At 58.4% G+C, this 21,567-nt stretch overlaps 2 protein-coding genes across 2 annotated transcripts; both read right to left on the bottom strand.

Annotated features, from left to right (window-relative positions):
* Positions 1–754: 754 nt before the first annotated feature.
* On the bottom strand, positions 755–19,238 carry PRRT4 (proline rich transmembrane protein 4). Its single transcript, XM_070948069.1, has 4 exons — positions 19,117–19,238; positions 11,200–11,846; positions 10,849–10,968; positions 755–2,490 (listed from the first exon to the last, which is right to left on the bottom strand). Exons 1-4 carry the CDS (start codon positions 19,236–19,238, stop codon positions 755–757), a joined length of 2,625 nt encoding a protein of 874 aa, XP_070804170.1.
* On the bottom strand, positions 6,767–8,206 carry LOC139319676 (adenylate kinase 8-like). The gene has a single exon (XM_070947625.1). It carries the CDS (start codon positions 8,204–8,206, stop codon positions 6,767–6,769), a length of 1,440 nt encoding a protein of 479 aa, XP_070803726.1.
* Positions 19,239–21,567: the final 2,329 nt, after the last annotated feature.

Below are 21,567 nucleotides of genomic sequence, written 5' to 3' on the forward strand. Positions count from 1 at the left end.
GGTGGGGGAAGGTGACAAAGGCTGTCCTTTGCCCGTTGGGTCCTGAGGCTGTGCCGGACAAGGCGGGTGCCCAGCTGTTCATGTGAAAGGCCTCAAAGGTGGGTACTCGTGGGGTAGGGGAGGCTCTGAGCTCTAAAAGGGGCGGGACCAGTAGAGGAGCCCTTCCCCCTCCAAGCACAAAGACCAGAGAGCCTCTCCATAAAATCATTTTATTAAAATTCCAGAGCTTCGGTTCCCTTCTGGGGAAGGAGGGAGGATTTGGATTTTCTCCCCCCACCCTCCAAAGACAGAGTCACCCGCTCTTTTTGCTGGTTTTGAAGATTGGGAAGGGGGGGTCATTTCAGTGCGACCTTGGCTGGCCCCCAGCAAGGAGGGGATGGGGAAGGGGCAACCCTTTTCGCTAGCAGGAGGGGAGGGGGTGGCTGTGCAATGGCAGAACCCCGACCCGTTGCTTCTGTTCCCACAACACGCTTAAGTGAGTCCGCTGAAGACCCAGCATCTGTGTTTGCACAGTGAGTAGCTCGGTGAGTTTTAGAAACCGGCCCTTTGTGCAGAGGCAGAATGATGTGGGAAGAGGCAAAGTGCGCCTCCCGCTTGGCCAGAGACCCCTGCCTATCTGTCCCTCACAAGGAGTGAAGCCGCTGCACAGCCGCCTGGGAGGCCCCCCACCAAGCTGGGCACCCACCCGTAGCAGACCCACAGTGAGCTCAGATCCGAGGCTGGGGCAGGCGTCCATCCTGGGGGTTCCAGGGGGTTATAAATCTATGGTGTCGCTGCCAACACTGACAGCATCAGCCTGCCGGCTAACATCCACCGGCTCCTCCTGTATGCAGGATGCATCCTCTCTGGGCTGCCCCACCGAGGCCAGGGACTCCTGGTAGTGCTCAGGCGGGCCTCCGGGTGGGTCTCTGGCAGCCGGAGAAGCTGGGAGCGAGCCTGCATGGCTTGGGGAAGGCCCCGCAGCACTCCTGCTGGGGCTGGAGAGGGAGGAGGGCCGGGTGGCGGCCCCATGGGGTTGCAGAGCGGCCACCCCGTCATCCTGCGGCTGAACCAGGGCCAGCTCCAGGCAGGAAACAGCGCGGGGTAGGTGGTGCTCGGTGGGCGAGACCAGTGAGAGGATGCTAGAGGCGGAGAAGGCACCACTGCCCTGGAGGAGCCCTTCGCTGGACAGTGCCTCGTCGATGCTACGGCGCAGGTCGATGGGTGAGGGCGGCTGGAAGTCGGCGGTGGGATCCGTTGCCTCCACAGCCAGGCTGAGGACCGACCAGGTGGGCACAGCGCAGTGGGCATCAAGGGGCCCCTCCATGGGCACAGCGCACAGCGGGAGGTAGTCAGACTGGCTGCGGACCACCGTGTCGCCGCACACAGCCAGTTTCTCATGCTGGGACAGCGCCCAGTGGAGGCTGCTGGGCAGCACTGGAGCTTTGGCAGCGGCCTGGCCTGAATGGAAGGCCAGGCGGTGGCAGCAGGCAGTGGCAGAGCAGCCGCAGGTGAGGTAGAGGCCAAAGGCGGCCAGTGGCAGCCCCACACCTGCCTCGCACAGCCGGCACGAGAGCTGCAGTGCCCACCAGGGCCAGGGCCCAAAGAGTGCCGGGCTAAGCCCGTAGCCCAGCACGTGCAGCACTGAGTAGGTGTGAAGGCCGGCGCTCAGCAGCCCGAAGGCAGCGGCAGGTGAGGCGGCGCGGGCAGCGCGGCTCCACCGGCGGCCGCTGCCAAAGGAGCCCTGGCAGGCTGGCGGCGGCGGGGCATTCCGGAGGTCGTAGATCTGGGCCACTTCTCCCCGCACCAAGCAGGAGCAGCCCAGCAGGGTGGCCGAAAGCAGCGCAGCCAGGAGGGCAAAGAGCCCCCGCGAGGCCAGCAGCAGCACTGGCAGCCGCTCGGCAGCCAAGACGGCGCCTGCAGCTGCTGAGAAGTGACCCAACAGCAGCAGGGCCAGAAGGCAGGGTGGGCGGAGGCCAGGGTGTGCTGAGAGCTTGGACCGCGGGCGCCGCAAGAGCAGAAGCAGGGCAGCGGCCAGAGCTGAGGTCAGGCAGGGCAGCGGAAGATCACGCAACAGCCGCACCGCCAGCGCAGGGAGCCGCTCCGGATGCCGCCCGTCAGCCTGGCCAAAGAGCAGCCCGGCCCGGGCACTGCCAGCCCCCAGTAGCAGCAGGTGAAGCAGGCCCAGCAGGCGGCCCTCAGGGGCAGCCAGGCGGCGGCGGCAGGGCAGCGCCAGCAGGGCCAGCAGGGCCAGTGCTGCCAGCAGGGCGAAGAGGGTGCCAGCGCCGTAGACATGACCTTCCCAGGCTGGCCCCCATGCAGCCAGCGCCGCCATCCAGTCCGAGTGCAGGGGCACAAAGAGGGGCCCACCAGGCAGCAGCTGGGGTGTGCCGGGTTCTGGCCGAGGGGAGCCGCAGGCGTCGGGCCGGTCGGGCAGGCAGGCGGGCAGCGCCACGAATGCCTCCTCACTGCCCGGCGGGGCTGTGGGGCTGCCACTGGACTCCGATGGTCCTGGGGAGAGAAGACAGGAGGGAGGGTTAAGCCGGGACGGGAAGGGCTGCTCCTGCCCCGATGGCAGCCGATGACAAGCAACCTTCCCTCTGTCTTCCTAGGTCTGGCCTGCCCTCTGAGGGCACATCCGAGGTCCAGAAATTGTGCACCAACTGCATGGTATGGGCGAGGCTGGCAATGGGGCTTCTCTTCCCTCGTTATTCAGATGTTAATTAATTGAAACAGTTGTTTGCTTCCTTCGGTTTCGATTCTCAGTAGCTTCATGCCAAAGTGCCCTGCCCCTTTGCACCTGCAACACCACCACAGGCCCGTTGCCACCCTTCTGTCCTCCAGACTTCTGGGCTCTCCTAGCTTGGCTGCCACTCAGCAGCCACCCTTTTCCTCCTGAGGTATGGGGCAGTAGTGGTTTTCTCTTACCTTCACTATCGGTTCGGAACTGTGAGCGTGCGCATGTGCACCCGCTCACTTTGCTCATGCGCAGTGCTCCTGTGCATGGGAGAACCTTCTGCACATGTACAGAGCATCCGTGATGATGTCCAGGCAGTGGGTGGAGCTTCCCGCCGCTCCTGAACTGGGGTGAACCGGTAGAAACCCACCACTGGTGTGGGGAGGGGGACCCAAGGCTGGGAGAAGCTGCCTTGGGCTGCCCATGCTGCCCAAGGAACAGGGAGGTGCTCCAACCCAGTCACAATGTAGCACTGCAGCCCCAGGACCAGAAGCTGCCAGACTGACAGATCACTAGTGAGCAGGAGGACTGGGGAGGGGGGGCTCCTCCTGCTCCCACCCCCCTCCTCCAGGGCTGCGATCCATCAGCTGGGCTGAAGCACCCGGAAGAGAAGAGGGTGAGCAGAAAGGAAACACCCTGAGGAAGATCCACTTTGGGGGCTGCACAGTAAAGGCAGCGGCACTGCTGGTGACCCAGAAATAGCCTGCGGGGCAGGTAAATCATAAAGGAGCAGGCAAAAGAGCAGGCCTCCCTGCAGGCAATGGCCAAAGGCTTGGCTGTGCAAAACTCCCGGTGAGTAGAAGTCACTGAGAACCCTCTGTTAATGACGCAGGCGCTTAGGATTCTGGGGGAGGCACTGCAGGATAGCAGTCTCTTTTCCTGCCATGCAGGGCTGTATACATTGGATTAGGATGATGATGATGGTAGATGATAGATAGATAGATAGATAGATAGATAGGTAGGTAGGTAGGTAGGTAGGTAGGTAGGTAGGTAGATAGATAGATAGATAGATAGATAGATAGATAGATAGATAGATAGATAGATAGATAGATAGATAGATAGAAGAGAGGGAGAGGGAGAGGGAGAAAATAAGTAAGTAAGAGACAATAGCAATAGCCCTTATATACTGTTTAGAGCCCTCTCTACACAGTTTACAGAGTCGGCCTGCCCTCAACAATCCAAGTCCTCATTTTACAGACCTTGGAAGGATGGAAGGCTGAGTCAACCTTGAGCTGCTCAGAATTGAACTCCTGAACAGAACAAGGCTGGCTTCAGTTAAGTGTGTTGTGTGAATGCCACCAAACCCATTTTCCTTCTGCAATTTAAAAGATTGTAAGAAAAAAACGAAGCAGGAGAGGCAGCCTGTCTCGGTGGTGAAACACCCCCCCCCATTTCCCTTTTCCTTTCCCCAGAAATGCTTGTTGCCCAAATCCCATGAACCAGCGGCTCCCACGTGCCGCGGCTTTTGGGCATTGAGGGCCCGGGTGCAAGGCAGGGGGGATGGGGGACCTTCCCGAGAGAACCCCCCCACAATCTACATGAATATAAACGCGGGAGGAGGGGAAGCCCATTCACCCTTGCAAGATGATGTTACCGCAAGCAGTCCTTGAAGTACAACCATTATTGAGGCCACAATTACAATCGCAAGCCACAACGGTCATTAAGCAGGTCATCATATGACTGTCCTCGGTTTTACCATGGTTTTTTTGCAATGGTGGTTAAGCGGATGCCGGGGTTAGAAAGCAAAGGCGGCCTTTTTAAGCGAGCCCATCGTTCCCTATGGGCCGTTCATTGACAGAGACCGGAAGCTAACAGTGGTTTCCGGGAAAAACATCCTAAATTGTTGTCACGTGACTATGGGTCGCCACAAACACTATAAACACCTGCCGGTTGCCCAGTGACCCAAATGTGGTCACATGATCACAGGGGAGAGGAGAGGATCGTAAATCTAGGCAGTCCTTGACTTAACGACCACAACTGAGCCCAAAATTTCCTTTGTTGAGTTTTGCTCCACTTTATGACCTTTCTTCCCCAAGATATTAAGTGAATCGCTGCAGTGCTTCAATCAGTAACATGGTTGTTAAGTGAATACAATGGCTTCCCCATTGACTTGGCTTCCCAGAAGGTCACAAAAGGGGATCACGTGACTCCAGGCCACCACAACTGTCATAAATGTGAGCCAGTGGCCGAGCATCTGAATTTTGATCATGTGACCTCAGGGATGCTGCAACGGTCGTCGTGAAGTTCTTTTTCCAACGCTGTTGTAATGTTGAAAGGTCATTAAACAAAATGTCGTAAGTCAAGGACTACTTGTACTTTGCATACAGGTTTATCTCCCTAGAAGGGGGTCTTCCCTGGAGCCTCTTCCCTGGTCTGATTTGCCTGGTGGGGCTGGCAGGGTCTCTGCGGTCTCCTGCCTTTGACGGGGTTGAGCCAGAGGACCTCTGGGTTCCTTCTCGTCCTGGGATTCTACGATCTCTGGGCTGAAGTCGCCAGCTCTACCGTCACTGCAGGGGACGAACAGGTGAGCCAACCTGACAAAGGGACTGGCTCTTGTGAAGGCTGCTGCCCCAAGAAAGCTGCCCCCTCTTGGGGCTTTTGTAAAAGGGTGATGGAACCGGCGGGGTGGGATCGAGAGCCATCTGGAGGGACGCCCAGGCTGCCCTCTCTGTGCCCTCCAGGGTGCCGCATCTTCCACTTCGCTCCAATATCGCAATAGTGCACCTGGGCAGCATCCTTCCCCGTTTCGGGAGAGACTCCTGGTTTGGCCGAGGCACCTGGCTGAGAGGCCCATCCAGCCTCCTTTGTCGGCTCTCTGAAGGGAGAAACATGGTTTGGACGCTCAGATCTCCTGAAGCCACCTCCGGCCTTCAAGAGCTCAGCCTCAGGACGCTCGTCCTGGGCAGCAGCCGGCCAGGGAGATGAGATCCAGCAGGGACCGTCCCAGGCCAGTAGATCCTCTGGCATTAAGTGAGTGCCATGTAAAGGATGGAGAGGCTGGAGCCAAGGAATCTTCCCAGCTACCTTCAGGTGGAAGGTCAGCCGGGAGGCTTCCAAGAGGAGACTGGACGGCCATTTGTCCAGAATGGTGTGTAGGGTCTCCTGTTTGAACAGGGGGTTGGACTACTAGAAGACCTCCAAGGTCCCTTATTGGGAGATGGGGGGAAGCAGAACAAGGGGCCCACCCAGGGCCATCTGCAGAAGCCCAAGGGCCCTCAAAAGCATCCAGCCCCCCCACCCCAAGATTTGAGGGCAAAGCAAACCCTCCGTTATTGGAACAGATGCCCTGGAGTGGACAGGCAGAAGAGGAGGGCCACCCTAAAATGCCTTCCGGCCTCCCTCCGGTTGGCCTGAGAATTCCACACCAGCCAGCCAAATGGGGAAAGCTCGGCTCTCCCCAAGGACAAGTCCACGCTTATCTCTGTGGCTGCCAGTGGCTGCATCAGCACAGCCTAACTGAGGAGACATGGCAAATTTGGAAAACCACTCCAGCTTTTCTGTGGTTACCTGCCCCTCCCTCTACAAAATTAGGAAAGGGGGCTGGGGGGCAGAGAGGATGGCAAGGATAGTCCAATGCTCCCTGCTGTGATTCAGCCCTATTCCTTCCCCATCAGCTGGACAGAAACCGCCCCACCTGGACCAGCCTGTGCTGACGGGCAGGTGCCCATTTCTTGGGCCCATCCTTTGAGGTTTCAGGGGGAGAGATGTGACTAATTTCTAGGGCAGGTATCCAAAACGCCACCATGAGCCACATGGAGGGTAGAGGAAGGGTCCTAAGGCAGGCAGGCAGAACGAGGCTCCCTTCTGTCCCCCCAGCCTGCTGCCAAGTGACAGAGATGGGCACCAAGAGCAGTGACTTGCAGGATCCGGGCATCATGGCGGACCCAGGGCAAGGCATTTCGTAAACAAGAAACAGAGATGGCTTCCACATGAAAGCAAAATATTTTTATTCTCTCATCAGCGCTAAACACACTACCCTCCCCGCACCGGCCATGCTGCTTGCTGCCAGGGCGGTGCTGGCAAAGCCATGGGGGGGGCACCTCTCAGCCCTTACAGCTTGCAGAGGGGCAAGGGCTTGACCAGGCAGCTCTCGATGTACTCGAAGACGGTGTAAGGGTCCTGGTCGGCGTTGAGGCAGATGGAGTCCTCGTAGTGCTCCTCCAGGTCGGGCAGCTGGTGGCTGTAGATGTCCGTCTTCCGCTCCACCTGGAGGGGGTTGTCCTTGGGGTGGCGGCGCAGGCGCTGGTGGACTTCCTCCTCCACAGGTGGCTTGTAGATGGTGTGGTATCTCTCCCCAGTGACAGGGTCGGTGGCACGCTGGCAGAGGCGCTGCAGCCCCACCTCGGTGGGCAGGTTGAGGAAGAAGACTCGGTTGGGCTCGACGCCAATCTGCTGGAAGAGCAGCGCCTGGTCCACATCCCGAGGGAAGCCGTGGAGCACCCAGCCGTAGGTGTGGCAGTCGGCCTGTTCCAGCCGCTCCTGGAGGACGTGCAAAGCGATGTTGTCGTTCACGGGGTACCCCCTTTCAAAAAAGGGCTTGATGAATTCGCCCACGCCCATGTTCCCGGCCATTTTCTCCCGCAGGAGGTCCCCGAAGGCAATGTTGACCACTCCGTATTTCTGGGAGAGCAGAGCTGCCTGCAGGCTTTTGCCGCTGCCCGGGGGCCCCAGGAGCAAAATGCGGGGAGTGAAGGGGGCGTTGGAGCGTGGACGGCTCTGTACAAAATTTAGTGCTTGGGCAAAGACGTCAACACAGGGCTGGTCGGCGTTGATAGCCTTGTGGCAATCCTGGTAGGTCTGGATGATGCCGGGCATGTTGCGGTGGTTCTCCAGAAGCCGCCGAGCAGTGGCTTGCTCTGAGGTGTCTTCCGGCTTCACCAAGCGCTTCTGTACGGTGAAGTCGACTGGCCAGTCAAAGGTGGCGTGGTAGACCTCCTGGGTGAAGGGGTCCACACGCTTCCCCAGGTTCCTCTCGATTAGCACGGTGTCTGGGGCGTAAAGGACCACGAGGTGCCGGGGGAGGACACCCAGGGTCTGGAGCTCCAGGGCCTGCTTCCTGGTCTGGGGGAAGCCATCCACCACCCACCCCAAGGTCTCACAGTCCACATCACTCATGCGTTCCTGCAGAAGATGAACCCATAGCTCATCGGGGATCTTCTCCCCACGTGCTTGGTACGCCGCGGCCTCCCTGGCCCTCTTCAGCAGCTTGCTACACACGAGCTCCTTGGGGCAAAGATACGTTGCACTGAGGTGCTTACAAATCCAGCGGGCGATGGTGGTCTTCCCAGAAGCCGGGGGCCCCACAATGAAGACCTTGGGCACCTCCTCATTGTTCTTCTTGAGATGTTCTATCATGAAGTCAATGGGGTTGGCCGGCCGGGACACGAGGAGAGCTTCCACCAGGCCCTGCATGACCTGGAAGATATTGTGCTTTTCAGCATAGATCCCCATCTCTGGAGGGATCTGGTGGGGCTTGCTGGTAGCATCCATCTCTAAGGGTTGGAGAGTGCCCAGTAAAGCAGGTTCTTAAACAGACTTTGCGTTCCGAGGTTGCCAGGCGCTTCTGATGATGGAAGCAGCCCGTAGAACCTTCAGTCACATCTGTCCAGTTGAGTCAGAGAACATTCTCCCCCATGGGAGTGGCCCCCAAGAGAGCCCAGGGAACTTGAGGGAGACCTTAGGGGACCTTCCTCCCTGGAAGGTCACCTAAGAGGCCAGAGCAAGGACAATCCTGCTCAGCTGCAAATATTCTGGCCTGCCTCATCCTCCGCATTTTTCACTTTTGCTTCCCGGCACTCAAGAAGCCTCTGCTCAGAAGAAGACAAACGCCCGGCTGCCTAGAAGCTCTCCTCCCCTTGGAGCAGCCACGTAGGGGCTGCCATCCTCCATCAGGCTGCTCACGAGACAGCTCCTACCTGCAGTGACAGGGTTGCAGGTGGCACTCCTCTGCCAGCTCTAGGCACCTAAGGTGGCACCGGCTGCCTGTTTTGAAGTTGATGTCCCTTGGCACCCATCGTCCAGGATGAGGAGGGCTCTTGTGGAGCTCAGGAGAAGGGCAGCGGCTTCCTTCGGTGGGTGAGGCCAGGAAGGGGACATGTGCCCACTTGACTGTTAGGAGGCTGCATGCCAGGTGGTGCCTCACTTGCTATTTCCTTGGACCAGGCTATTTTCATGGGTTGTGGGTTCTTATATCGCCTTGGCATGTATTGTTCCCTGCCCAGAGTGATGCGCTTAAGATGGGCAGCGGTCTCTACCTTCTAAATAAACAAACATCAGTCTTCCTGCAGGCCTTGCCCACCTGGCCTTCTGGTGACCAGGGTGGTTGGTGCTGATGCCGAAGAGGCTTTGGATTGCGGTTCCTGTAGTCCCACTGCTCTCCCCTGCCCTGCATCGGACCCCCTTTCATGCACACACAAGCAGAACCCCCCCAGGGTTGGATGGGTTCTAAATTTTTTTACTACCGGTTCTGTGGGCGTGGCTTATTTTGTGGGCGTGTCTTGGTGGGGGTAATGTGACTGGGTGGGCGTGGCCAACTTTTTTTTTTTTTTTTTTTTTTTTTTTTTTACTTTTAAAAGCATTTTTTCTACAACCTTAAGAGGTTGCAGAAAAAAATGCTTTTAAAAGCCTCTGGCAATCAGGCAACTCAGCTGGGATCGCCAGAGGCTTTTAAAGGCATTTTTTTTCCTACAACCTCTTCGGCCAAAGAGGTTGTAGAGAAAATGCTTTTAAAAGTTAAAAAAAAAGCCTCTGATGAGGTGGGCGGGGTAAGCGACCGGCGACTGGGCTGGGGACTGGTTTGGGGGCATGGCCAGCCAATGTTATTACTGGTTCTCCAAACTACTATAAATTTTTACTACCGGTTCTTGTGAACCGGTGTGAACCAGGAGCAACCCACCACTGAACCCACCCCACTCCAGTGTTGTTGCATAGAAGGGCCGCAACAATCCAGGGGCATGAAACCCCAGAACCTCCTGAGCCTGCACGCTTGAGAATTCAGATCCAGCATTCTGAAGTTTTCAAATTCTGCTCCCACCTGAAGCCTCCCGGGATTCTGTGCTGCCTGGACATTCTTCCTGAGGAAATTCCTGCATGGCCAGCAGCCCCCCCCTCCATCCCCCACCCCCAACTACAGAGGTGCAAAGCCACTGAGGGGCAGGAAATCAAGGTGCATTTGCTTGGCTACCCAGCAAAATCTTCTTACAATGGTTCTTGGAATTGTAAAAAGCATGAAGGGACATTTTGTCATGTAGTTATGAAAAATCAATGATGATCCAGAGTTTTAAAAACTGGCCAGCAGAATTCCTCTTCCTAGGACTTTCGGACAGTCAGTCAGAAGAGGCAACGCCTGGATGCACCCAGGTTATTATGTGCAAAAAGTCAGAAGGAAAAAAATACCCACAATAGAGGAATGGAGGGTGAAGAACTTGCAGAAATGGTTAAATTGACCTCTGTCTTTATTTTTATAACAGACCAGGAGCCTTTTACGGACTTTTTGCTAAAAATGAGTAAAAATGAACTTGCAATTTGTGGAATTGCTGAAGAATAAAAGTTGAATACGGGAGAAGGACCCACATTATTAATTCAGAACCAAGGAAGTGGCTGTAAGCATGTCTGTAACTGCTTTAAAGAAGATCAGAACTTCCTTCTTTAACGGTTAATTTTTTCCTTTGCTTTCTATTGTCTTCTTTCTTTCCTTCCTTCCTTCCTTCCTACCATTATCCCTGTATCTTTTGACTTTGGAAAAAAATGTTTGAATTGAAATTATTTTTAAAAATCTCAGCAAATCTGAAGACCACTTTTGGGAAGCCTCCCTGATATTTGAAGTCACCCAAGGTCTGATTTCCAGGCCAAGGAAGGTTTCCAGGGAGCCCCTGGAGGAAGAGGGCCCCTGGGGGTGCCCCAGAGGCCCCTTGGGTGATCCACCATCCAAGGGGGAGACCAACCTCGCTACCATCTCCCATCTGGGGTCCTGCTGTGTTGCTGGAGAACTTCCTTGACCAGCCCCCCCCTTCCCCATCCAGGAGCCTCTTCCTCCAAGCAGGGCAAGACTGACAGCCAGGAGGAGCCCCACAAAAGAAGCAAAGGGGGGGAGCGGCTAGGGTTGCCTGCCCCCCCCCCAGTTATGCTGTTACCTGGCTCCGGGGTCCCTTCAGCAGTGGAGAGGAGGTCCTCGGGTTCTTCCTCGGGGCTTCCCGTGACATTCCACTCTGGGGGCTTCCACAGCTCAGGAGGCAGAGTGAAGCCAAAGAGACCTGTTAAAGGACCAAGGCGGGGCCGGGATGAGAAGGGGCCTGGGGTCCTCCCTCCCGGGGGATTTGGCCAGAGACTCTGCCCACTACTTCTCCCTCTCGTCAAGACCTTCCGGGGCCTGGTGGGGGTCCAGCCATTCCCGCAGGGACCCTCGCTGGCAGCCCCAAAGCTGGATCTGGCGGGCGCCGCCTCTCGGCCTCTCCCCCCCCCCCGCGGTCTTCAGCAATACTCACCGGGCCCCCCTCCTTGGCCGGCCATCCCCAAGGCGTCGGCCAGGACAGGGAGGAGACTGCCGCCGCCGCCGCCGCCGAGCCCCGCGCCCGTCTCCTGGCCCAGCCCGGCGCTCAGGCCGATGTCCACCTGGAACTCGAGCTCGCTGCTGTGCTCCCGTGGCCGGAGGGGGGTCGCGGAGGGCCGGGGAGCCGCAGGGGCGCGTGGCGAGGAGGAGCCATTGCTCGCGCCGGCCGTGGGACCAGCGAGCGGCTCTTCAGCCGGCCCGGCGCCCGCGGAGCTTCCCGCGGCCCCGGCTGGGGACTGAGCGGAGGCGTCCGGCTGGCCGCGGGGCGGGGGCGGCCTGGTGGCGGCTCTCCCGGGCCCTTCGGGGGGCTGCCCCTTCCCCTGGCTGCGCACCTTCACCTGGACGTTGAGCCCCAGGTTCAGGCGCAAGGCGGGGGCTTCGCTGTGGCTGGGCAGCAGGGGGGAGGTCGCCGGAGGGGCGGGGGAGGGGCCGGGGCTCTGCGGGTCCGGCCCGGACTCATTCTGGGCGGGGGGCGGGGGCATTGCCGAGCCCGGCGGCGGGGACAGGCCCAGCAGCAGCAGCAGCAGCAGCAGGAAGCCCCACATTGGCTTCGGTGTGAGTCTCGCCGCCGGCAGGAAGCACCTGGGGAGGGAAGGGGAGAAGGTCAGGCGGAGCTGAGGTCCCCGAGGAAACGTCGGCTATCTAGTCGTCTCCTCCTCAGCTTCCAAGTCCTTGCCTGGGTAGAAGCTCCTTCTGGAGAGCGAGGAGGGGGCCCACCGACTCTGCTCCTCTGGACTCAGAGCCAGCAGCCCCAAATGCCACCTGGAGTTGTGGCTCCTTCCTTCCCCAGGGGTTCACTTTGCCCCCTGTTGCTCTTGGGAAGGTTCCACCCAACTTCAGACAGAGCAAGGACGGTCCCCAGGACCTCAGCCAGGGAGGAAAGAGTTAAATTCTCTCCTGCCCATGTTTCCTCCTGATAAATGCACCCCACACAGTTTATGCACATTTGAAAACCTGCAAGTCAAATGCAGAACCAGCCGACCCCACAGATGAAATGAAATAATGACAGTTAGCCTGCTCAGCACAATGGGAATCCTCAAAATTGAGCCCCGTCCCAGGGCTACGGGCGGAGGAGCCTCTCTGGCGGCCATCACCACAAGGAAGGCGCTGCAGACGCCGCCTTCCCCTGGCCAGCAACGGGCAAATGGGCAAGGACCAGGCCTGGGTGGCACTCGGTGCACTGGGCAAGCGGCGCTAGTGAGCAACGCAAAAGGAATGAAACCAGGACACAAATTGGGGCTGTGGAGCAGGAGGAGGAGGAGGAGATGCAGGGAGGCAGCCAGCGAACAAGTGTGCCGAGATCTTACACCAATAGCAAACACGTAGGAAGCGTAGGGGCTCTGCACACCCGCAAGAGAAATGCCATTCCCAGGTCAAAACCTGTGTCAGCAACATCCTACAGGCACAGCAGCATGGCGGATCTTCCCCTTGTCCAACTTCTGGCAATTGTACACCTGTCACCTGAAGCACCTCAAGGTGAGCCATTTTGGTCTGACAAAACCCCCAAGTTGCCCCCCCTCCGGCTGCTCTCACACAGCAGGATCCTATTCTGCAAGGGGGCCGATGCTCAGGGCCACTTTGGGACGGAGGGAGGGAGGGCGTCCACCCCGAAGCCAGGCTGCTCTCACCTGGCCAGAGAAACCTCCTCCTCCTAGAGCAGAGGTGGCGAACCTTTTACTTACTAAGTGCCAAGCAGGAACACGCTTCACACCCTGTGCATGCTCACTTGCCATCCGTGGTAACACGCGGCCCCTCCCCATGTGCTGTGCGCACAACCGCACCATCTGCAAATGCACAAAGGCTTTGTGCATTAGCACCAGCGCACTAGCGCATGCAACCGCACCATATCAGCATGCGTAACAGCTTTTGCGTGCGCCATGCATGTGCGCAAACACTGCGCATATGTGCACAATCGCACATGCATGCGCAAATATGCTGCATACGCAGGAGAGCTTCGAAGACCAGCTGGGTCCCCTGAATTGCATGCATGTGCTCCAGAGGCCTGAACACCAGCTGGGGCGCGCGCATGCGCAGTTTCGGGTAAGCTTGGCAACGGCTCGTGTGCCATAGGTTCGCCAACATGGTTCTAGAGCAAGGGGCAGGCCCCCAGCCCCCCTTGGGTCCCCCAGCACTGAGGGACCCAGGTGAGCTGTCAGAGGAGATCCTGCAAGCCCAACAGGGACGCAGCCCATGTGAGAAACGTGACAAAAAGACGGGCAGAGCGAGAGAGAGACATGAGAAGTGACACTTTCGGCTCGGGCGTCCAGAGCAGCTCCTCCAGCAAGGGGAGATGAGGCGTGAATTCTCCCTGAGCCTGGCACGTGCCCTCCCCGCTGGAGGGAGCCGCTTTGTGACAGCATTTTGCAACTGGGATGAAGTGAGCTGAGAGGGGAAAGACCACCCACCAAGGGGGCCAAGGCCACCCCGGCAGCCTGCAACAGCCTGGGTCAGAGTGGCTGGGAGCTTGGGGGAAGAACTGAGCATCATGCCAGTTGGAAAAGGCCATAGGAGGAAGTGCCAGCCTCTGGCGCCCCATATGTGGCTCCCCAGAGAGACCCTCTGGCCCTTCTTGGAGAGCGTCGACCGAGATGCCGGCCAGGAGCACCTTTAAGGAGGGGGCATAGAGTGACCCTTTCTCCAGCCTCTGAACCATCTGGTGCTTCAGTTCTCTCTGGGGAAGGGACACCCCCCACCCCATTGGGAGGTGGGAACTAAGTATAGATAATCCTCAACTTACAACCATTCATTTAGTGACCGTTCAAAGTTACAACCGCACTGAAAAAAGTGACTTATGACCATTTTTCACCCTTAGGATCTGGACGGGGGGGGGGCGTCCTGGGATCAGGGTGCAGGCTCCACCAGGCTCTCCAGTCAGTTGGGCTGGTCTGCCTTGAGAGGAAATTCTTCCCTATAACTACCCCCCCCCCCCAGGCCACCAAATAGCAAAGGAGTCCGAGCCGGCCCCCCCACTACCCACCCATGGACAGAGGAAGGGAGAGGAAGGCTGTCTTCGTCTCGCCCCAGAACTTCCCTCCATTGATGGAGATGAACTCCCGTGAGCCTCCATCACTGAGGACTGGGGGTGGGGAGGGCTGGGCCCCTCTTGCTTACTCCCTGCATTTAAGCTGCCTGGGCCCCTTCCTTCCCCAAGTGGTCTCTTTTTCTTCTTCTCCCATCAGTGGCTTTCTCTGGGACCTTTGGGACAGAAGACCCCACGGCTTTAGAAGAGCATATGACGGCCGTGGCCAGGGGGGCCTTTTATCAGGTTCGCCTGATCTGCCAGTTGCAGCCCTTTCTGGACCGGGACGCCTTGCGCATGGTCACTTACGCCCTTGTCACCTCCCGGCTGGACTATTGTAATGCTCTCTACATGGGGCTCCCCTTGAAGAGCACTCGGAGGCTCCAACTGGTCCAGAATGCGGCCGCGTGGGTGGTTATGGGCGCAACTCGTTGTGCCCGCGTGACACCCCTCCTGCGCGAGCTGCACTGGCTCCCAGTGGTCTTCCAGGTGCGATTCAAGGTGTTGGTTACCACCTTTAAAGCGCTCCATGGCATAGGACCCGGGTACCTTCGAGACCGTCTTCTGCCACCAATAGCCTCCCACCAACCAGTTCGCTCCCACAGAGAGGGTCTCCTCAGGGTGCCATCGGCCAAGTTATGTCGGCTGGCGACACCCAGGGGGAGGGCCTTCTCTGTGGGAGCCCCAGCCCTGTGGAATGAACTGCCCCCGGAAATACGTAAGATCTCCGACCTCCGGGTGTTTCGTTGCGCATTGAAGACCCTGTTGTTCCGCCAGGCCGGGCTATCAACATAATAATTTTAAATTGGGGTATTTTAAATTTTTGGGGTTTTAAATTGGCCAAATCTATTTAATTATTTTAATTTTTAATCATTGTTGTGTCTTGTGTTTTTAAATTGGCTGTACACCGCCCTGAGTCCTTCGGGAGAAGGGCGGTATAGAAATAAAATTATTATTATTATTATTATTATTATTATTCCTCTGGACCTGCGGGACCACTCTGCCCAGATCTGGGATGCCAGTGAGGAAGTAGGTCTTGTGGCCCACCTCGTCTTTCAGGAGGCAGAGAAACGGGGGCATCAGCCAGCCTTGGGCACTCCCGTGCTCAGAAGCCCCATCTCCGGGATGTCACAGCAGCTCAGCCGAGCCATGTGAAGCGATGGGCTCCAATGCCAGCTGGCATCTCCTCCGCCTTCTTCTCTGGGCACTGGTGGCCGACAGATGAAGAGGCAGGAGCCAATGGAGTTGACAGCCCAGCCCAAAAGGAGCTGCTCTTGCCAGACCTGGATGCCTTGTGGGCATGCTGCTGCCAGGCGGGCACCAAGGAAGTCTCTTCTGCTGTGTGCCCTATGAGGTTGTGTGGCAACTCCATTGCTGGTGCCAACCGTTTAACACCTCAGCATCTGCAAAGACTGGAAGTCTGGCATGGGCCCTAAGGCAGTGTCAGTTTTGACTGATTGATTGATTGATTGACAGAATAACAGGGTTGGAAGGGACCTTAGAGGTCTTCTAGCCCAACCCCCCCTCTCAAGCACAAGACCCCATAGGATACCACTCCAGACAAATGGCTGCCCAGTCTCTTCTTGGAAATCTCCAGTGTTGGAGCACCCACAACCTCTGGAGGGAAGCTGTTTCATTGGTTAATTATTCTGACAGGAAATTCCTCCTTAGTTCCTGGTGGCTTCTCTCCTTGGTTAGTTTCCACCCATCGCTCCTTGTCCTGCCCTCAGGGGCTTTGGAGAATTGCTTGACCCCCAAATCTTCTTTGTGGCAGCCCCTGAGATATTAGAAGGCTGCTATCCTGTCTCCCCTGGTCCTTCTCTTCACTAAACAAGACCTATCCAGTTCCTGCAACTGCAGGCAGCTTCTTTCCCAGCACAGACCTGGGAGGGTGGGCTCTTATCCAAGGTGCCCCCCTGCCCCCCACCCCCATGGTTGCAGCTGAATAGCTGCATTTACTGAGGAGGCTTTTGGGGGGCTGAGCCGGAGGGTCTGTGGGCTTATGGCTCCACGGCTGCCTGCAGGTAAGTCGGAGGTGGGTTTCTACCGGTTTGCCCAAACTGAGGCGCCCACCCGCCCAGACATCATCCCAGACGACCTGCGCATACACAAAGCGCCGAAGTGAGCGCGCCCTCACAGTTCCGAACCGGTAGCAAAGGTAAGTGAAAACCACTGCTGTAGGTAGTCCTTGACTTACAGCAGCTCATTTAGTGACGGTTCAAATTACAACATCACTGAAAAAAGTGACTTATGCCCATTTTTCACACTTATGACTGCTGCAGCATCCCCATGGTCACATGACCAACATTCTGATGCTTGGCAATTGTCTCATATTTAAGGCGGCTACAGTATCTGGGGGAGGGTCACGTGATCCCCTTTTGTGACCTCCTGACAAGCAAAGTCAGTAGGGAAGCCAGATTCACTTAACAACCATGTTGCTAACTTAACAACTGCAGTGATTCACGTAAGAACTGTGGCAAGAAAGGTCGTAAAATGGGACAAAACTCACTTAATGAACATCTAATTTAGCAATAGAAATTTTGGGCTCAATTGTGGTCGTAAGTCAAGGACCGCCAGTATCTCAGAAATGGAGTTAATGCCATTTACTTCTTTCTTGCTTCGCATGCATGTTGAGTCACAGGCTGCTCAAAGAAATGGAAGTCATACAAGCTGCTAAGCCACAGAAAAGTTAAAAAGCTGACCAAGGTTGATACAGGGCTCACACAAATCAATACATTTGATTATTGAATTATCCCCTTTTGGGGGGTTACCCAACTGCTGAATGCCCCACTGAGGTTAACCATCTAATTTCACTCTGGCTGAACAGGTAAACCCCGGGTGGCTTCACGTGGCGGCCTGCCTCCCACTGCATCTTAAAACCCGGTTTGCATCCCCACAACCACCCAATCCCGCTGGGCCTCGTTAAGTGCGTTGCCAAGACCCACAAAATGTGCTAAGCCAGCATTGCAAAAAACGGAAAGGAGGGAGCTGGAAAGCATCTCAGCTGATGGGGTGAAGGCAGCTGCCTCGTTTTCCCAAAGACCCGGTGGTGAGGTCGTGCAACCTGTCTGGTACGACTCAACCAGACCCCCATCAATAACCCATCAGTGGAGCATCTCAGTCGCTGGGAGATGGGTGGGGTCCCAGAATTTCCCAGCCAGGGTCTCCCTAGAGATCATCTAAACATCTGCATAAGAGCATCAGACCCATCTAGTCCAGCTGTTGGGTCACTTGTTGGCCATGCTGGACTGGAGGTCAACAGCCTCCCCCCGGGGCCCCCCCAGACTATCTCCCCCACCCCAGTTTAGCCCCATCTTGTCTCCTGTGCCCCAATCAGCCAGTCTGGGCTTCTGGGAGGTGATTGTGACTCCAAATGGATTCTCTAACCCCAGCCAGGACTGCAGAGTGGGGGGTCCCCCAATATCCATGCCCCCAGGCCTTGGCTCGGACTCTGGAGAGGGAGAAACAACCATCTGTATTCATACCACAGAGGCCCAACTGCCTACGAGCCCTTTCCATCATCCAAATCAGCTTGGAGGATAGCCCCTGGCAGCAGATCCCCTGGCTTGGTGGTCCCAGAAGCCTTTCCTCCTGCTAGCCCCACATTGAACTGACCCAGATGACCTCGGGGTCTAACAGGCTGATCCGTCATCTTTTCCTCCACCAGCCTGATTTTACAGAAGCAGCCCAAGGGTCTTTGATGAAAGCCCCCAATGAATAAGTCCCTCAAGAAGGGAAGGAGCTCTGCTGACTGAGGGGGGGGGGACAACGATCCAGCAGGCCTGGCTTAAGTTATCTGAGGCTTCAGCCTGAAGGAAGGGCAGCCCCTGCCTGAGCTCCGTCTGACCCAAAGGAGAAGGGCCAAGGCCAAAAAACGGGTCCCCAGGAACGCAACGTCAGCAGCCAGATGGAGGGCCAGAAGGACCCCTTTAGCTTCAGCCCCTCCCTCAGAAAATGTGATGCTGCCTCTTCCTCCCAAACGGTGGGTGAGAGGGGTAGCATGGCAGTTGCATTGCATCCATTGCATCGCTCTCCACCCACAGAGTGCTTTTCAATTGCCAGAGTTGCTCCCCCACCCCAAGTATATGAGCCCTTCTACACCAGGAGGCCAAAGGGAGGGAAGGGGAATGCCTACCCACAGCCCCTCTGCTATTAAAACTATGCAGCTCAGGAACATCCCTGCCTCACTTTCCTTGGGGCTCCTGGGGGGGATCCCAAAGGGAGGTGATTGGGGGAGGCAGCCCAGCTGCTACTTCTCCAGCCCTCCCCCCCCCCACTTCTGACAAGAGTCTCTCCTCTAGCCAGGTTTGCCTTTCCGCTGATCGGATCCCTTGAAGACCTCCGGGGGTCTTCAGCCCAAAGGCTGGCTCTGACACTTCCTGGGGGTTTTATCCACCTCTCACCTGGGCCTGATCCCGGGAGCCTCTCCGAGACCGGCCACTAGCTCCTCCCCACGACAACCTCGTCGGTGGAGTTGCGGAGTCGTGGGGGGGGCAGACCCCCCCCGGGGGCTTCTTAACCTGGCCCTTCCTGGGGGGGAAGGGGGTTGCTGCTCCACAGAGAAGTCATCGCAACTCCTTTCCGCGATGCGCTGCGGTTCCACAGCGACCTCCCGCAATCTGGCGTCTCCCGAGGTCCGGGGAGGAGGGGGACGCAGCTCGACTTTTTGCTCCGGAATCCGGACCGCCAAGCGCAGCAGGCGCACAGGATCCGGACCTCCTCCACCCGCAGGAGACCCAACGGAGGGGGCCAGGAGGGGCCTCACGCCAGCCGGCCAAGGGACATCGTGCCCCCCCCCCCACACCGAAGCCAACGAACGACGCCGCAGCCCACCTGGGAGGCTCACTTCCCGCAGCGCCAGAGGGAGTTTCGGCCGGTCCCGAAAGCCGCAAAAGCAAGCGGGGGCTTCGGAGGGTCGAGAGCCGCTCGGAGGACCCGCAGGGAAGGCGCCGCATCGTCCGGGGGCAGCCGCGGAGCAGAAGGAAGCCGCGCAGGGAAAGCAGCGGCGGGGAAGGAGAGCTCGCCCACGCGCGCGCATTGCCCGCCGCCTCGCCCGACAGCGAGACCCACGCGCGCACCCTCTGTCCTCGGGGCCCGAGGCCCGCCTGGCCTGCTCCCCCGGGGCCAGGGCGCGGGCTGAGAGCGGCCCCCGAGGAAAGGCTCCCCGTCGCCCCCGTCGAGGCGCGGCCAGGGGGACTCAGCAGCGCCGTCGGGGCCCGAGGACGCGGCGGGCCCGGAAGTGCTCACCTGGCCCGGCCCGGCCGGGCTGCCCTGACCAGCAGCGGCCCCAGCGCGGCTCCTTCCCTCGCCTCCTTCCGCAGCAGCCCAGTTAGCGCCGCGGCGAAGCAGCAGAGCGAGCAGCCCGAGTGACAAGCGGCTGCAGCGGCGACTCCTCCCCGTTTGCCGTCGGAGGGATGCGCCCGGCGCCCGCCCCTTCCCCCTTCCCCCTTCCCCCTTCCCCTGCCCACGGGGAGGTGGGAGCCGCTTCGGATTCGGGGCGCATCCAGGCGGCCGCCGCTGATGGCACGCGCGGACCTCCCCCAGGCGGAGCGGAGCGGAGGCGGCGGAGGCCCCCGCCCGTATGGTGCCAGCACAGTCGCTGCCAAGCCGCCCGCCATCCTGGGGACACCTGCTGGCAAGTCCTGGCCGGCGAGGGTGATCTGAGCCACTCCTCTGCCTCCGCTAGGGGTGCCTCCAGCCCAGGACCTGGCTCAGCTGGGCAGCCCAGCAGGAGGGGCCCCGGAGGCCCCTGGCCCTCTGCCTGGAAGGTGGGGAAGGGGCTTAAGGGGCCTCCAGCAGCAGGATGCTCTGGTCCCGTCAGCGGAGGCTGCTGGGACAGGATGGGTTTGGTCTGATCTAATGGGGCAGCCAGGCTCTCTTCAGCTGCAGGCCTCCACTCAAAGTGCCTCCGCACCCCACCAGCCTGGGCACTCAGGCTGGCCTACACTGCAGGGCTCCTGTTGAGCAGATGCTGTCAGCCCTTCCACCATGGGCAGCTCCTGATGTCAGCCAGTCCGTGGCTGAGACACAGACCCACAAACGTGCCCAAACAATACAACTACAACTAAGTTTGCAGATCCGTAGTGGACCTAAAGCCTGGGAAATGGAGGTGCTGCCCTCAGCTGCTCTGACAACCAAGCCCAGTCACCCCATCAACACTGGCAGGGCACCCCCCCTCCCTCCTAGCCCAACAGATGTTACCTAGCCTGGCAAGGAAATCTCTGGGAGCCAACTCCATGGCTCAGCAGCTCCAAGGGCCAGAGAAATTCACCCAGCAGGTAGGCCTCACCCAGGGTTGGCATGTGGCAGCTGCCACCCTGGGTCCTGGCAGCTGTCCCTGGGATTCCAGTGATGGAACAGGAGCCCCTCGGCCTGGGAGGAATGGCTAAACTTGAACCATGGCCTGGAATCCACAATCAAATGCCAGGCTCCAGAAGGCACTGACCACCATGGCATTCCCCTGGCCCCTCTAGGCAGAAGAAGGCACCTAGCGCGGAGGTGCTTCAGGCAGACCATGTGGAGCTCAAGGTTTCCCTGAACCTCTCTGCCCGTGTTCCTATTGCCCATGGGCTTGGGTCTGAGCAGAGATGAGTGGGGATTCCTGGCACCTTTCCAACTCAGCCCAGGGCAGGGTGAAGGTGAAGGCCAAGGAGGGAAGGTCTCAAATCGGAAGTGGTGCTAACAGGGAGGTGGACATGCAGGTCACTGGCCAACAGCAGCACCCACAACAGGGGGCCTGGGGAAGAAGAGAGCCACACAGGCCCAGAGCCTCCAGCGGGGGTTACCTGGAAAGGTTGCAGGCAGAAGTTTGATTCCTGAGCTGGCTAAGCTCCCTGAGCGTCTTCCAGCCAGGCTGGGCCAGCCCAGATCCTTGCAAGCCCCTCTGCTTGTAGGAGCATCCAGGCCAGATTCAAGCGGCCTGCTTTCTTGGCAGCAGAGCCCCTCGCACAGCTCTCCTGTCACAGAGGCCGGAGGCCTGCTATTTGGGGCGCCTTCTCCCTTCATCTCTGTCCCTTGTTGCTTCTCCAGGTGAGGGCAGTGGGAGATGGGCAGCTCCGCTTGTCCTGAAAGCAGCAGCCCCTGCCAGCCAGCAGAGGGAGAAAGCATTTCCCTCCTCCTCCTCCTCCTCCTCCTCCTCCTCCTCCTCCTCCTCCTCCTCCTCCTCCTCCTCCTCACATCCTGCTCTCCAGCCCCCACCCTTGCTGGCCATGGCTTCCAGAGGCAGCAACCATCAACTGCCTAATGCAGACCTGATGGGGTTCAGGACAACTCTCCCGGGGTCAC

The sequence above is a fragment of the Pituophis catenifer genome, unplaced genomic scaffold (genome assembly GCF_029215685.1).
Source record: "Pituophis catenifer annectens isolate HBS135680 unplaced genomic scaffold, rPitCat1.0.hap2 SCAF_7, whole genome shotgun sequence".
NCBI lineage: Eukaryota > Metazoa > Chordata > Lepidosauria > Squamata > Colubridae > Pituophis > Pituophis catenifer.

Bases quoted from the DNA above. Each gene is read 5' to 3' on its own strand.
- LOC139319676 (XM_070947625.1), bottom strand. From the start codon at position 8,206: ATGGATGCTACCAGCAAGCCCCACCAGATCCCTCCAGAGATGGGGATC.
- PRRT4 (XM_070948069.1), bottom strand. From the start codon at position 19,238: ATGCGGCGCCTTCCCTGCGGGTCCTCCGAGCGGCTCTCGACCCTCCGA. The intron at 11,847-19,116 runs GTGGGCTGCGGC...TTCCCTCCCCAG, and splicing joins GCGGGAAGTGAGCCTCCCAG to GTGCTTCCTGCCGGCGGCGA. The intron at 10,969-11,199 runs GTGAGTATTGCT...GTCCTTTAACAG, and splicing joins CGGCCAAGGAGGGGGGCCCG to GTCTCTTTGGCTTCACTCTG.